This window comes from Antechinus flavipes, chromosome 5 (assembly GCF_016432865.1).
Source record: "Antechinus flavipes isolate AdamAnt ecotype Samford, QLD, Australia chromosome 5, AdamAnt_v2, whole genome shotgun sequence".
Classification (NCBI taxonomy): Eukaryota; Metazoa; Chordata; class Mammalia; order Dasyuromorphia; family Dasyuridae; genus Antechinus; species Antechinus flavipes.
The window spans coordinates 68,405,812-68,422,716 of record NC_067402.1 but is presented as its reverse complement, the minus strand read 5'-3'; the positions used below and the strand labels follow the sequence as shown (position 1 = coordinate 68,422,716).

Genomic DNA, 16,905 nt, shown 5'->3' with positions numbered 1-16,905 from the left:
GAAAAATTATTAAAATTCTAAGTAACTGACTCAAAAACATTTTAGACTAGAATAGTTATAAAAGTGGCTGTGACTCTGAGTGTTAGTTTTATATTTTAAAAATAGATTCAAAATTTAAATTCTCTATAAGTTATAAAGTATTTATTCTTTTAACATTTTTCTGAACTTGTTTTAAAGTTTATTTTTATAGAATTTCAGTTAAATCTTAGGAGAAAGTTACTTCTTTTGTATTTTGAGTATTCTTCAATGATATTCTTTATTTTCTTTAATAATTTAAACATAATTTCTTTGTTTGTCACTCATATTTCCCACCTAATGATTTTTAAATTTAATTGCTTAATGAATCTAATATTGTTTAATATGATTTTAATTTCATTTAATTTCCTTTAATGATTTTTGTTTTGAAATTCAGGCAGAGAAACTTCATAATTTACACTCCAAACATATTAATTCAGAACAATGAGATTAGATCCCATATCCTCAGGGAACTTTCTTATTGACTCAGCCTAGATGCAGTATTTAAAGTTCTACATTGTTACTATGTGACCTCTTGTACAACTCTTACTAAAAACCACTTGCATTACACTAACAAAAAATTGTAACCATTTTCTCCAATATTATGTTCCTTTTTACAGTCCAACATAAGCTGTCATAAAGGAAGATTTATTTTTTTTTTGTTCCCCTGCCACTATTTAAAATGGAGATGGATAGCTGTAAATAGGGTCCTACATGATTTCTTTGTAAATTACTTCATTTGTATGGTAGTGTCACTTAATATAATTGCCATTCCACCTAAAATGGAATAAATTTTAATTGCAGTTCACCTTTAATTAGGATTTTGGTGTTTAACTTTTTTACATTACCCACTCTTCTGTGTATTAATTGTATTCTGTGTTGACTCTTTTCCATATTAATGTGTCCTAGTGTTTACAGTCTTTCACTGAATTCCAAAATATCAACTTGATTTTCCATATTGCTCCAACCCAAAATTATCTGATGAAGTTGAGTGGTCAAAATGGCCTTCTGGGGACAATGGATCTAAACAAATTTCTGAAAAATTGATAAGATGATAGAAGTTACTGAGCTTTTACTACAGAGTATTCATTAAAAAAAAAAAAAAACTGGCCACTGATTCCAGCTTGCCTCAATGGGATCAAAGCCAGCTTCTGATGCTTGAGAAGCTTCTGGGATCGTCAATGGAATTTGATATTGCTGATTCAAGGACCAAGCCCGAGCTCAATGAAATTGAGAGTGCTGGTGGATGAATGTGTAATTCATTGAAACTGGGTCTGACCAGATCCGAATATTAAGCTTGAATGAGTTGTTCATCAAGCCTAAATGCAGTCAGGTAAGATAATGCCAACATAGAGAAAATTGTTAAATCCCTCCAGGGTCTCTCCCTTATTCTCTCATGGACGTCAAACTCTCCTCCCTCCACCCCTGTGTTTCCACCCCCATCCCCTTTTGAAGCTTGTAGAATTCTCTGACTGGCTTTTTATATCACTACTTGGGGGTTCAGAAAAGAGTAATAAGGTGGTTGATGAAAGGAGTTGGCAAATGCCCGTAGCTAGTGAGAAGGAAAAGCACACAGTTCACTTTGAATCCATCAAATAGTTTCACCAGGGGGTTTTTGGGGGCGGAATGGCATCTCAAATCTGGGAGTTTGGGGGATAGATGATGGCAAGGCAGTACTCAGAAAGGAAAAAAAGAGGACACTTGGCCTTTTCGAAAATCAGACCAAAACAGAAGCAAGATTTTTCTTTGCGTGCCCTCTTCGCTCAGCCTTAAATGAAACGAACTAGAGGGACGACCACCGGGCTGAGCACAGACGGAGCTGGCTCTGGGATGTCCCCAGAACACTTCGATCTCCCACTCCTTCACCCGACCCAACCATTTGTCAGCCTGCCTGAACCTTCGGATTGATTTTCCATCTCTGCCTCGCAAGGGGCGTTGGGAAGCGGGCCGGGCTGAAGTTCAAGCAGACCCTCAGACCTTTGTGTTCCTGGCTGGCTCCACGTAGAATAGAGCAAGACTGGAATTACTAGGTTGGCTAGAGAGGAGAGAGGAAAGGAGGAAGAGAGATGTGGAGATAGAAAGAGAGGAAGAACGCCAGCTTGGGGTTCAAGGAAGGAATCTTTCCCGCTTTTCAGTCAGCAGGGAAGGGCTGCGTTGTGCCTTGTTACGATAAGGCTACCAGACATCCCATCCTCGCCTCCCTAGCGCCCGCACCCTAGCCTGTCTAGCTTCTCTAGCAGCGCCTCCAGCGGCCTCCTTTGGGGAGGCGGGAGTAGGGGCGGATCTGAGGGTTGGATGGGCAAGGAGGCGTGCCAGGGGGCAGGGTTGGTCGGGGTCTCAGGTGAGGAGATTGGGTGAGAGGTGCTCAGCAGGCGGCGCAAGGGGAAAGGCTCCGGGGAAGGGGAGACAGCAGGCAGTTTGGGTGAGTGTTTTGAGCAGGGCTTGAAACCGATGCGCCAGTCCATCCTCTAGCCCCCACAGGAGAGAGACAAACAGCGCGGGGACCCAGCGCAGAGCCACTTTTCTGGGCTCCACTATTTCGGGACTTGCAACCAACGCCCCTAGTGCTCGCGAAGGAAACGCGGGGATCCTGCCTTGCTCTCTGCACTCTGATTGTTGCGCCAGGATCCTGGGTTCCTTGGTCTAGTCTCCTTTTCAGCTCTCTGTAAATTGCCCTTGACAGATCTCTCTCTCGCTTGGCAAGTCGGAATAAGTCCCGATTTCGGGGTGTGTCAATAAGCGCCGAACACTGGGGAAATACCGTGATCTCACGGTTTCCAAAACATCCTTCTTCCGTGGATATCCGCGGGGCAACCGTGTGCCTAGAGTGCCTGATTCCTTGCTCCCCGCGTGTTTATTCCTTGAGAAACGTTTAATCTACTCTTAAGCACTGCCGATCTTCAATTGCGACTATCTGAAATGAGCTAGGCAGAAACCTAGGGTGAGGGAACTAGGGGACAGTCAGCTGTTGGTGTGAATACCTTTCCCAAGAGGGTCGGGGGTTGGGGGGGAGGGGAGAAGAGAAGCTATAGGATTAGTCCCTTCGCGTACCTTGCCTGTTGCTGGAAGGGTGCAGCGAACGCCCGGTGGATGTGGACAGAGCTTCCTCCTCTCTTTTCCCTTGGGAATCTAGGGACACAGTAGGTTTGGTGCCATTAAAATAGGAACCGAGGAGCACCTGGGCTTATAAGCAGAATGAACGGGTGGGGCTGGGCGACAGTAAAATCTCGACTTGGATCCAGATTCCCCCCCTACTATCCTCCTTTCCCCTCCACCCCTGAACTGCGGGGGGGCACCCGAGACTGGTGAACAATGGAGCGGCTGGGCAGCGCCCCGGGCACCGAGTCGGATAGGTTGGGTTACCCCCCTAAGCTTCTCGCTCAGACGCCCTGCCCCGGGTTGTCTCTTGAGGCAGATGGGCATCTCACGCTTAATCGATTTCACTTGGCTTTTAGTGGAACTGGCTGCCATCCCCCACTCTATCTTTACGGGTGGGGAAGGCGCAGTCCACCTCTCCTCCAAACGATACTGGAGCCCCCGAGACCACTATGAGGGCTGGAGAGGTCAGAGAGCCAAGGGTGGGGGCTGGGACAGCTGCGCCTCTGCTGGATTGGGCGCAGACAAGCCCCGCTCCTCCTTCAGCGGTGGCAGCGGTGGCAGCAGCAACAGCAGCAGTAGGCGACTTGTGAGTTGCAAGAACAAGCTTCCGCCTCCCGGTCTCCAGGATTCGGAGTCACTTTCTCCGCTGCGGCCGCCGCAGCTACCCAGGACTCATCCGCGGGGTCCCTTCAACCCCGGAGCTAGCAGCATCCTACAGGCGGGTCACGCCGAGCCTGCGTCGCTTTGCTCGTTGTGCCCTTCTCTTTTCACTGCCCAAGGAGAGACTGCTACTAGTTGGCACTAAGACCCATTTGCCCCTGGCTTCCTCCTTCCACACACACAACCCCTACGCTTAGAGAGCCCTAGCGGGGACTCAGAGACAGACGGACTGACGGAGAAAAACACTAAAGGAAACTTAGTCTGCGCCCTGCCTCTTATCAGGCGATTACAGGCGAGCTTATCGGGGAAAGAGGGAGGGAGAAAGGGAGGAAAAAAAGGAGAGGAGGGGAGGGGAGGGGAAGACGGAAGGAGAGAGGGAGGGGAAAAAGAGGCGGGGGTGCAGTTTGTGAAACTCCTCTCTGTCTCGGCTCATCTTTTCAATTGCTTGCTTCTCTCCTTCCCGCAGACACCCCCCGGACCTCCCCTGGGCGCGATCTCGTCAGTTTCAAGTGGGTCAAGAAAAAATAAAAAAGACACCGGATTTTTTCCCCTCTTCTCCTTTTCTTCTTGGAATTTGACTTTGGGCTCTTCGTGTCCCCCTTCTCCCTCCCTCGAACACCGAGACCTCCTCCACCCTCCCGAACGTTTGGATTTTTTTTTTTTTTTTTTTTTTTGAAATGGCCGGGGCAGCGGCTCTTGGAAGAGGAACAAGTGTGGGAAAAGAGAGAGGAAACCGGAGCTAAATGACAGGATGCAGGCGACTTGAGACACAAAAAGAGAAGCATTTCTCCCGGATCAAGGCAGTGTTCCGCTGCTGCTTGCTTTTCCCTAAGTCAGCCTGAAGGATTTTCAAGCTGCTGGAGGACTCGCGGCTTTCCGGGGGGAGTTCCTTTTTTCCCTTACCCTTTCGCGCCCACCCTCCTATCTGTTCTCCTTTGCCTCCTCCCTGGGACTTTTTCTCTGCCTGCGGCTTTCTGTGTCCAGTTGAGAATGGATTGGGGGCTGCTGCTCCTGCACTGCGCCGCGCTCACGGTCGCCCTGGCCAGCGCGGTTCGGAACGGTAAGTGACAGCAGGCGGCCGGAGAGGCGCGTCTGACAGCCGCACGCACGCCGCTGGGCCCCGGGCTGGAGGGCGCAGGAGCTCCGGGTGGGCGCTGCTCTGAGTGAAGGGTCGCCTTCTAGCTGGGTGGGCACCTCGACACAGCTGCTCGAAACGCAGGCACTCAGTAGCCTTCTCACGGCCTAAAAGAAAACTTTTTTTTTTGAAGGGGGGTGGAGGGGGTGTTAAATGTTTTACACTAAGAGGTGTGTGTGTGTGTGTGTGTGTGTGTGTGTGTGTGTGTGTGTGTTTCCTCTCTTCCTCTGTTACAAAGCAAAGCTGCCTACCTTACCCGATCAACGCACCAATTATCTTAATAATGTTTCCTCCCAAAGGCAATTAGATGAGAATCCCTTTCAAAATTTTGATGGTTGCTAAAAGTTAATGAATACAGAGAAAACTTCCTGGTCATCTTAGTATCCCAAATATCCAGCAGCTTCTGCTGTGTGTCTGCAGGTATTGGTAGGGATATCTGTTTTTCCGAGTACTCCCAGTCATCTGTCCCCTAATCCTGTCATGAAAGTCTGGAGTTTGAATGAAAGTTATATAGTGTCAATAAAGGAATTTGATATATACAGAATGAGAGATGAGCTTCTCTGAAAGTCCCTACTGTTCAGTTTGGTTTCAAAACCTCTGAGGTTTAAGAAAATGACAGAATGTGTGGGCTATAAACAGGACCATGTAACATAAATAATGTTTTTAAATGTGATCTGGCTGAAGGATTGTTTGCCTCCCACTTTAAAGTAGGTGAAGGCTGGGATGTGAAAATCTCTTTTCAGTTAAGCCTTCAACAATTATTATTAACTAATTATCAAATATTTACTTTTGCCTGATTTGGATTTCAATCAAAGTAATTAGAAGAAAAGAACATCCACTACTTATTGTGGTATATTGTTTTAATAAGAGACCACAAGTGGAGTGTTTTATACTGAGAGGAATTTAAATCAGGGTTTTATGATGGAAGTTAATCTCTCTAATATGGTTTCAGAAGGCGTGTGATTTAAGCAATAGATTCCCCCCACCACCACCATAGCCAGTGTTCTAGCAAATATGCCAAAAAAGCAAAAATGTGTGAATGTTAATTTGTGACTTATTAATGAACTCCAGTTGATGGTATCTTTCTGAACTCTCATAGCAAGGGCATGGGAGGGGGGAGAGAGGAGTTGTGAGATAATCCCTTCTTCCACTTGAATGAGTTCAACTGACCAGTCCTTGGAAATTAACAGCCTTTCCTCCCCTATTCATGGCAGACAGTTGGTTAGAGAAGTGTGTTGGTGATGGATTTGAAATCAAATGCAAAAGATTGTAGAAATTAGATAGTAACTACAATGTCCTATTTCTTCAAATGCTTAGGAGTAATGGGGACTGGTGAAGAAACAGAAATGCAGCTGCACAGTCAGAGTTTGACAAAAAGCAATGGAGTTACCAAGGCCATCCTCTTTAACTTATCAGAGCTCTTAAAGCCATGTCCACCTCCTCCCAAATGCCAGTGCCTGCTAAATTAATTCATTAACCTTATTTAGGACTAATGGTCCTGAGTCATTAGAAATTGCTCTTTCTTAATCAACTGTTAGAGAGATTTAACAGAGCCAGGGAGTCTAGTAGCCCAGTTATCTTATTATACTGTCACTTTCTCAGAAGTCACAGATTAAAGAGCATTGGTGGTACTGAGCCCACCTAATCGTCTTCTGAAGGGACTCTTGTCAAGTGACTAGGAGCAGAGCTGTTTTATTTCACTCTTTTAAAAGATGCCAGATTCTGCCATGTTGTTTGCACAGAGCTGGAGGAGACTTAATGAGACGAGGTCACTTTCCAAGTTCTCGGCAAATTTAGAATAATGCAAGACTCTCAGTAGAATCACATAACAGAGTCCAATATGATCATTAGCCGAGATGTTGAACTCCAGTCGCAACATGGCTTGGTCTTGGCAAGCATGAGGCTTTTAAAAGCCAAAAAAAAAAAAAAAAAAAAAAAAGGAGAAACCAATATAAGTCTACTCTGGTCCAAGAAACATGGTTAGAAACATCTAGTGATTGAGAAAACAACCAAATTTATATTGTCTTCTTTCTCTCTAAATTATGGGAAATGATTTCTGTAATTCATGTAGCTTTATGCATTTTTGATGTGCATTTCATCTTTCATTTCCATTTGACCTGGTTTTCCTGTAATAAAATTCTGTACATTTATAAATTCATGCTGAGAGCAAAGAATGCCATTCCCTTTCCATAGGGAATCTATTAGATGCCATATTAAAATCTATATATACCATTACTGAAAAGTTGTGATTGATAGGCTTACATATTTCACTGGTGTCATACCTGTTCCTCTTCCATAGTTTATGCACATATTTTTTTATTGCTAAAAATTAAGCATCAGTAAATGTGGCAGCTTTTCAAGCTGAAGCTCTCCAGTATGAGATCCATCATAAAAAGTGACAATGAAAATCGACACTGAACAATAAAGCAGCCTCAGAGACTGGTTTATTTAGCTCTCGGTGATCAAGCCAACATTTGGTTTTTGGAAATGATGAGTCTCAGAGCCATTAAGCTTACCTTTCCCAGGATGTTAGCCTGTGGCTTACCATATGGGGCACCTATACTTCCTGACATTGACTGTCCAACAGTTAGGTAATTAGAAATAAAGCTGTGTGATTATTTATTTTTCTTTCTGCACCATTACTTTGATCTAGTCTCCAGGCTTGAGGAACTTTACTCAAAGAAATAATGCAGAATTATTTCTGGTTCACTAAAAACACTTTGTTCTTCGCTCAGTCTGTGTTTCAAGAACAGAGATAGCTTGAAAGTACTGAGATTTATGAACTGATAAAACAAAAGAAGATTTGGCTTTAAGCAAGCTTTAAGCAAGCTCTATGAAGGCAGTCCCCAATGACCAATGACACAGAGCAGGCTTATCATCAAAAAGCAACACAGGGGGTCAAACTGCATCTCTTAGTCACCTTCTACTTAGAACTTGTTACTTAATAAGATTACACTTCTTGGAGATAATTAAGTCTAGCAGAAGCCCCCTAGGGACCATGTTAACATCAATTGAGGAGATTTAATGTTTTTAATGCTGGAAGATCTTTTTCTTGGGAAAGAACTTTTAAAAATTCCCTTTTGGAGTACCAATGGTGCTTTCAAAGCAAGCCCTTCTATACCGTGCACATGCTTGGGAGATCAAATGATAATCTTTGTTAGAACTATTACAGACAACAATACTTGAAGAACCTGGTGGGGAGAGGGAGGTAGTCACCAGAAAGTTTCAGTAAAAAAAAGTTCTGGAAAGTTTAACAACTGATAAATTATCAAGAAAGCTAGGTTGTCAAACTGTCATTTGTAAGGAAAAGATCAACTAAAACATGCAATTTTCATTCCAGGTAAATGTGGTGATAACATAAAAATTGTAAGCCCTGGGTACCTAACTTCTCCTGGCTATCCTCATTCTTATCACCCAAGCGAAAAATGTGAGTGGCTGATTCAGGCTCCAGACCCATACCAGAGAATTATGATCAACTTCAATCCTCACTTTGATTTGGAAGACAGAGACTGCAAGTAAGTCTGCTTATCTGAACAGGGCACTATGGCACCATCTAGTGGTCAGAAATGTCTACGGGGAGAGCAAAAGTAGGAGAAAGGATAAACACAAGCTGAATGTAGAAGATGGTTTATAAATGAATAAAGAAATATCCAAAGCCAGATGGGATCATATGTTAGTGATATAAGATATTAAGATTATCTTTGGTGACTTTTGAATCCCAAATCATGCAGGATTATCTTTAATTTTGTAATTTCTTTGTCTCCTTTTTCTCTAATATAAGAAGGAGCCTGTTCATTTTTGCCATTTAAATTATTTTCTTAGTGTTTCAGTCTTTGTTTTTTTTTTCTTGAAGAGGTAGGAGAATAGTAAATAAAATCTCTGACTAGCATTTTTATGAAAAGTTGTGAGGCACTAGAATTTATAGCAACCACAGACAGCGAGGTCAGACTTTTTTTTAAGCAAATCTATGAAATATTTTACTATTTAAGGACTATATTTATTTATGTTTGACATGGGAAACTATAAATTGTATTGGACGACCATAAGTCACATAGTGGTAAAAATAGCATAAGTGAATTTTCTGGTGGAATAAATAATGGCTTTTTTTGAAGATATTCTGAAAATCAGTGTCTAAGTACAAAAACTGATTAAATTGGTGTCATATATGGGATAGTGTCTTTTTCCATTTCCAGGAAAGGATAGAATTTTAAGTGCTTAGACTTAGTTTTTTTTCTGTTAACTTGTTAAAGGGTCCAATTATTCCTGATTTCATTATTAAAAAGAATATATAGATATATGTTGTATATTCATATAGATATGATAAAAACCATTTGACTTATTAGCATTATATGTAAATTTGATTTCTTTGTGATAGTGAGCCAGGTTATATTTTTCTTCTTTTTGGTGTATGGTTGCCTTATCCACTATAGAGCAACTCTAGGTGAGGTGTGCTTTGAATATGATTAAATATTGCATTCAGCTCAATTTAGTATTTGTTTATCTACTGTGTATACTTAGCAGTCCTCCTGTCTGTCTTATTCACATCATTATATGCTATAGTCTTACTTACACTCTTGTCTCTGCTCTCCAGAGGTGATGAATTGGTATTCATATCAATCATATGTGAAATTCAGGCAGAGAAATCTTTTTATCAAGGGAGGGAGAAAACTATTTAGGTGTCAAATCTGTAGTGTTTCTTGGGGAATGACAGTCTCCTCAGGTTTAAAAAGCAGTCTCTCACTTATGATGTATGCATCTACTTCAATAAGAAAAAAATCATTGTTATCTAGATACATTTATTATTTAAGCAAATTCTGTTTATTGTTCTTGTATACACAGGACCTTTTCTTCTAAAAAAAGATAATGCTACAAATTACGATATTATATAAAATGTATAAACATTCATGCCAAGAGGATTTTTCCAACCAATTGCAGAGTGATTTTAGCAAATATCTTGTTATAGGGCAGCATGGGGAAAATGCAGTGTTCTTTTTAAACCAATATTTTGGTTAATGGAGATATAGTCAAAGAATTACAATATAAGAAAATGTTATAAATAACTTTCCTCTTTATCTAATATCCACTAAGTCTTAGATTGTTAGAAGATATAGAATCTTATCTTTCCTTTTTCCTGCCACCATTTTCCAAATAAGGAAACTGAGTCTGGAAAAGGTTGAATGACTGACCCAAAGTCACAAAGCTGATTAAGCATCCAAAGCAGGATTTCAACCTAGATCTTCCGATTCCAGTTCCAGTATGCTATCTTCTAGGCCCCAGATTCTAAAACTGTGATTCGCAACCCCAACTCATAATTAAGTGTGGGGGGTCACAAAATTATTACTTATTAAAGCAAATAAATGTTTTATTTGTATACCTATTTTATATACCTGTATATCTGGGGGGTCATGTAAAAAATTCTCTGGCAAAAAGAAGTTACAAATGGAAAAACTTAAAAAAATTCCTGCTTATGTCACACTACTTCTTGTATCAGGATATTGCCCCACTTTCAATTAGGTAATTCATAAACATTATTCTGTAAATGTCTAGAAAAATCAGTTCATAAAGAGTTTTACTAATCAGAATGCCACACAATAGGGAATTTGCTATGGTTTACTCTGTTGGGTGAAATGTGTAGTGCCTGTCACCTAGACAACCTAGGTAACTAGTATCTAGCTTGTTTGGTTGCTACTTAATGTCCATACCCCAGTAGACATTTCCTGTAAGAAACCTTTTTTGCATCTTGTATAATCATATTATTCCAGTAAGTAAGGTACTTTTAGTCTTGAGTCTAAATTATTTCCTATTTCATGATCGGTAAATTATTACCATATGTATGTATAATACAGGAATTCTAAGGAGTTTCCACTTTGCTAGAAGTTTCAATATTGGAACTCAATAGAGGGAGGAAAGGGAGAGAGGAAGGGGAGAGAGAGAAGGAAAGAGAGAGGGAGGAAAGAGAGAGGGAACAAAGGGAGAGGGGGAGAAAGGAGAGAGGATAAAGAAGAGAGGGGAGAGAGAGATGGAGAGAGGGAGAAAGAGACAGAATATTAAGAAATAGAAGAAATGCAAATTTCTAAAAAAAGATAGTATCAGTGATTTTGAAAAAAAATTAAAGTAAACTGGTGAGTCTAAGAAGCCTACATCACATAATTGTAGAATATTAGGTCTGGAGGGAGAGAGATTACAGAGAATTTATCTCCTTCATTTTATAGTAAGTAACCTGCCTAAGGTCATCCAGCCAAGACTAGCTGAACAGATTTAGAAAAAAAAAAAAAAAAGACATTTTTTAATAATTGCATTTATAGTTTACTTCTAAGTTCCTATTTCTTATCCTACATGAAAAACTGGTATGTTGAAATTACATGGAGATTGTGTGTGTGTGTGTGTGTGTGTGTGTGTGGAGTAAGGATGAGCAATTTTGTACCATATTTTGCAATGTTGTTCCTTGACCTTGTAACTAATGGGGATTTCAAATGTTCAAAAAGACAAACCTCTGACTCTCCTCCACTGCCATACAAAATACTATGCTGCATACAACAGAGATAATGGGAAGAGATCCTGGAAGTGTGGCCACATTTTTCATCTTTTAGGTATATTGAAGACGGAAACAACAGCTTTTGTTGATAGCAATTTGGCACCTAATATCGGGAAGAATTTCTTTGGTACCATGGAGGGAGGAGGGAAGTAGATATATTTTAGAAGAAATTGGATTCTTGGGCAAAAATTCAGTAGTTATATAAACATTCACATGTTGAACATCCTCAGGAAGCACAGTTGAGAGAGTTAGACTATATTGAATTCTAAATTTAACTCTTCCCCAACAAACTGTTGATCTCAAGTAACTCACCTGATCATTCTATACCTCAATTTCCTTGTGGAATTGTATATTTGACCTATCTCATGAAATTATTACTTATATGAAATGAGATCATAATGTAGAACCACCCCTAATTGCTGGAGTCCTTTGTTCTTAACTGCTTTGCATTAGGTTTACATTCATTTTTATGTCTATTTCTTTATGTACATCTTACTTCCCTCAACAGAACATAAGCATCTTGAAAACAAGAATCAGTTCATTCTTTATCTTCACATTTCCAATGCTCTACAATGAGCAAGTACTTAATAAGTGTTAGCTGGTAATAAGTGGTAGCTTTTCTGAATCAAAAGTAAAAGCAGTCCTCAAATGTTAAGTACTTTTGTATTCATTACATCATTCCCAGAATTTTAATGGTGACTAAACATTTATAACTTAGAAATCCTAATATTGTCCTGAAAGCATTGATCATAGTAACCGTGATGCTTAGTATTTTAGGAATATTTTTCAAACTAAAACTTATTGGTATTTCACCACATGGAACTTGCCCATCTTTCATTCTCTTGTTTTGACCAACTTGAGTAAGTTTAATACTTTGGACAATATGTGGTTTTGACAGTGTGGATATTCCCTCCACTGACACGAATCAAATTCTCTGTTTTAGTAGAAGTTTAGTTAACTTAGACTCAGTCCCTTCCTATAATACCACCCCTCTACACCCCTCCAGAAAAACAATATCACCTGACAGCCAACCTCTCTGCATTTAGCTAAACAAGTTTTTGGTTAACAATCCATTACTAGGCTATATCTGAAGCCTTTCCAGACAGGAGATACTAGAACCTAGGACCCTCCTCATCTTTGAAGACCCAGTTTCCATCCATATAGGGTTTTAATGGGGAATGATCAAAACTATAAAAACAGAAATATGTGGGTCTAAAATAAAAACTCATTGAGTAGAATCTTAGACAAGTCAGCAGTTTCTATTTCTGGGGACTGAAGACAGAGAAGTAATTAGACTTTTACAATGAGCAAGTCAGGGCTAATAGAACAATAATATCCTAAGGACAGGATTAGTGAGAAAACATTTTGGAAATTCAGTGTTGAGCCAACCACTGTAGTAGTCACAGCCTTTCACTGAAAAGTCTCAGTGCTATCTTGCATGACTAAGGAACTGACATAGTTTTAAATGTGATGGGGGGGAGAGCTCATTTTTAGAATCACTCCATCAATAGTATGAGGAAACGATTCCCTTATAAGCCAGGAAAGATGAATTGTAGAATTTAGTTGTAACAAGTTATGCCTATTAGTGACTCTGAGATTGTCCCCAGATTGTATAAATAATGACTGTTTGTTGGGTTCAAAGGGGTTTATGACCTTCCAGAAAGTTAATTGTGCTTTTTTTTTTTTAATGCGAGAGGCAGGGGTAGTTAGTAGGTAATGATTTCTGACCCAGAAGGTAGATATAGAAGAAAGGAAAGAATGGCCCCCTTTCCCTTGTATACCAATAAAATTTTGCTTGTTTGTGAAGTGACAAGAGACAGTTAAAAGTGAAGGAGAAAGAGGGAAACTGACCCATGAAGCATCTGGTAAAGCATTGCTCAGAACATTTTAATGTCTGCTGTATGTTGTAAATGGCTTTCGGTGTTTACATTAGGTTAGCCGGGTCTTGCTCCGCTAAGGTTTCCTTTCTGTGGTAAAGCAGACATCTTGAATCTCATAAAACTTTATATCTGTATAATAAACAAGAATGTCACTGATACAGTAGTTAGAATTTATGGAACTTTTCCGGTTTCCCAGCAATGCAAACTATCAGCATGATAATTTATAATGGTTTGTGACAAATGCTGTTGAGCGAAGAGGTGTGTGGTTACATTCAGATCAGATGTCGTCATCTGGGGAGCAATAAAAATTTCACAGACATTGGGTTAAAAACATTAAGAAAATGAATGTGAAGCTCCAAAAGAAAGACCTGGATATGGCAGGAGGAAAAGCCCAGTAGTGGTCTTCTTACCGAGAAATTATAGACTTTGTGACCAGATACAACAGTGTTGTTTTATAGGAGAATAAGGGTATTGGTTTATAACATTATTCCCTTAAAGTTTGTCATTCTCCTGTTTAGAAAACAATCTTTTCTTTTGTGGAATGATTAATAAGTACAGTTTTACTTATAAATTCATTCAAAGGGAAAATATGTGTATAGTTCATTTTAATTTTAGCTTCATAGAGATTTTCATTGGTGCTCTTAAAATTAAATAGAAATTTATATTTAGGTCTCTGTTTTTAAAAATCCAAAGGAAATAAGCTGCATTTTTTTTGTATTAAAAATCTATCTATAGATTATCTATAGAAAGTTCTTTCAATTCAGCCAATATTTATTCAGCACCTGCTATGTACAGGGACCAACCTCAGGTGCTGCAAGAAATGAAAAAGTAAGATATAATCATTTTCCTCAAAGATTTTAACTAATTGATGTTGACATTTTGCTCATTTCATTTCACTTCATTGTATTCATAGCCCTTGACAAAAGAGGACATAAACTTTGGATCTTGAGGGCCATACTAATGGAGATCAAGTTAGTTCTTCAAGCCAGAAAGGTTTTGAGTAGGGGCCTTTTGACAGACCCTCTGTGCATTATCTGATCATCAGCTTTATAAAGCTAAGAGGCATTTGACATCAAGTTGTATATGGGGCAATGAGTATTTCACTTTTAACTACACTTCCTTCTCTACTTGTAATTCTCTAGACTTTGCCACCATACCTTAGCTGGCAGCTGAAAGTTCCCCTCTGCACCTATGACTTCTACACCCTAGAATATGCCTCCTCCAATCCCTCCATTCCTTCCTGGTGAATTTCTCTCAAAATCTCCATCATGAAGAAGGGCTCAGGGCAACTATGTTTTATTTCTCTTCCAACTCTGCTTCTGACTCTCCTGATGTAGTCACCATGTCCCACATGGGTACTTTTCACCTATATACTCCCTTTCAACTCCCTTTATGTGTTTAACTTCCTGAGAGCAAATATTGACATTTTTTTGTTTGTGTTTCTATCTCCAACTCTTAGCATGACGCCTGGAAGATAGTAGGTGCTTAATAAATGCTTGCTACCTTGACTTGACCTGGCGATCAGTAGTCACTAAGTGCTAGGCAATGTGTAAATGTTGAGGATAAAAAGAAAAGTGAATGGTAATTCCTGACTTCAAGGAGCTTGCAGTTTAATAGAAAATACAATATGAAAATGACTATGTACAATTTTACATGATAAATTGAAAATAGGCAACAAAGAGAAGGCACTACAATTAAGGGAGAATAGGAAAGACTTTCGGTAGAAAGTGGGATTTGATAGGGGAATTGAAAAAACAAGGAGGCAGAAATGAGGAGGGAGAGCATTCTAGGAATAGAGGAAAATGCCCAGAAACAAAAGATGGAGTATCTAGTATGAAGAACAGCCAAGAAACCAATGTTGCTAAATTGCAAAGTGTTTGGAGGAAGATAAGGCACATGAGGCACATAAAAACTGGAAGATAGGGATAAGGATTTAAGTTATAAAGGGTTTTGAATGCAAAACAATAGAATTTTCCATTTGATCCTGCAGATGATTAGGAAGCCATTGAAGTTTGATGAATCTCTGGAGTGACAATTTCAGGTGCTTTAGGAAGATCACTTGGATAGATAAGTGGAGGGTAATTTGGAGTAGGGAGAGATTTGAGGCAAGAAAATCCACCCATGGGTTATTATAATGGTTCAGGTATCCTCTGCACCAGTATGGTTGCAGTGTTAGAAGAGAGAATAAAGTATGAAAAATGTAGGTAATATTGACTGACCTTGGCAACAGAATGAAAGTAATGGAAGAATCAAGGGTGATACCTGGGTGATTGGAAAGTTGGTAGTACCCTCATTAGTAATAGAGAAGTTAAGAAGAGCAGTGGGTTTGAAAGGAAAGATAAGTTCCGTTTTGGATATGTTGAGTTTAAGATGCATTCAGAACATCTAGTTCAAGATGTCCAAAAGGCAAAGAGATGAGAGACTGAATGTCAGCAGAAATTATGGAGTTCTTTGCATATAATATATCCTTATTTCATATTATTTGATGAGTAAGTAGGGGACTAAATACCTCATCCAAGAACTTTATAGATTCTTGTAGTGATGTCATTATAAGGGCTAAGCTTGAAAAATAAGATGTATTTAAGAAAGTCTTTGAAACAATTTTTTTCTTAACATATGCAATATATTTTTATTTTCTACCGATGAATTTTGACACATAAATATCTCTTCTTTTTGGTCTTTGTTCATGAATACTATTTTATATTTGAGTATATTCTTTAGAACCAAGAGAAGAGGAAAAATATTGTCCTTGTTTTATGGGACTCAGAGGATGTTTAAAGCCAAATACTTTGCTCTGTTCTGTAGATAGTGTACTTTTAACTCACTGAGACATTGAAACCTTATAGAATGAAGCCAGAAAGTGCATGCTGTTCTTTCTGTAATAAAAAAAAAATCAGTCCCATTGGAATATTTCATAGTTTTGGTCAGTATCTACTTCCAGCAGAAACATTTTTGAACTTCATATGGATTGCATAAGCTACAGCCTTATTGAAATCTCAAGAAAATATTGATCTGGCATTCAGTACACAGAGAAGTCAGGTTCCCCAAATATCTTTCTTCATTATCTGAATCCTTCCATCTCTGCATTAGATCTCCAGTGAGTTTCCAAAGATGTGCAATATAAGAGGAATGACATTTAAAAGGGCCACCAGCAGGTTCATTCCAATTGAAAAATGGATGCAGTGGGTAGAGAATGAAACTTTTCCAGGAAAACCAAAGGTTCAGTATGTTGATACCAACTGGAATATAGCTGGTTTTTATTGACATAGACAATTATCTGCTTTCTTTTTGACTTTTTTCCACAACACTGATTAAATTTGAGCAAAGCTCTATGTGTGTAATAAAAATTAGTTTTCTTTATTATTTCCTATTGTAAGAAATCCAATTTTAACAGTGCAAAATTTTGAAAATAACAAAGTTGCTTTGATTGTCATTGCTGTAATTTTAAAAGTATGTGTTAGTGTAAGAAAGAGAATAAGAGAAAGAGACACACAGAGAGAAACAGAAAGACAGAGACAGACAGACTCAGAGAGAGACGAACAAGGGGGAAGAAGGAAAGGGAGAGAAGAGAAAAAGTTAAT

The 16,905-nt window shown here is 39.4% G+C and overlaps 1 protein-coding gene across 5 annotated transcripts in view; it reads left to right on the top strand.

Moving 5' to 3' along the window:
• Window positions 1–1,479: 1,479 nt before the first annotated feature.
• NRP1 (neuropilin 1) overlaps window positions 1,480–16,905 on the top strand; it is a 177,603-nt gene continuing 162,177 nt past the window's right edge. For 2 of the 5 annotated variants that reach the window (XM_052001168.1, XM_052001166.1), the window contains exons 1-2: window positions 4,097–4,834; window positions 8,250–8,424. In XM_052001168.1, the coding sequence (XP_051857128.1) occupies window positions 4,765–4,834; window positions 8,250–8,424 (245 nt within the window). In that variant the 5' untranslated portion in view covers window positions 4,097–4,764. The other 3 variants (XM_052001164.1, XM_052001165.1, XM_052001167.1) reach the window with 3 other exon arrangements.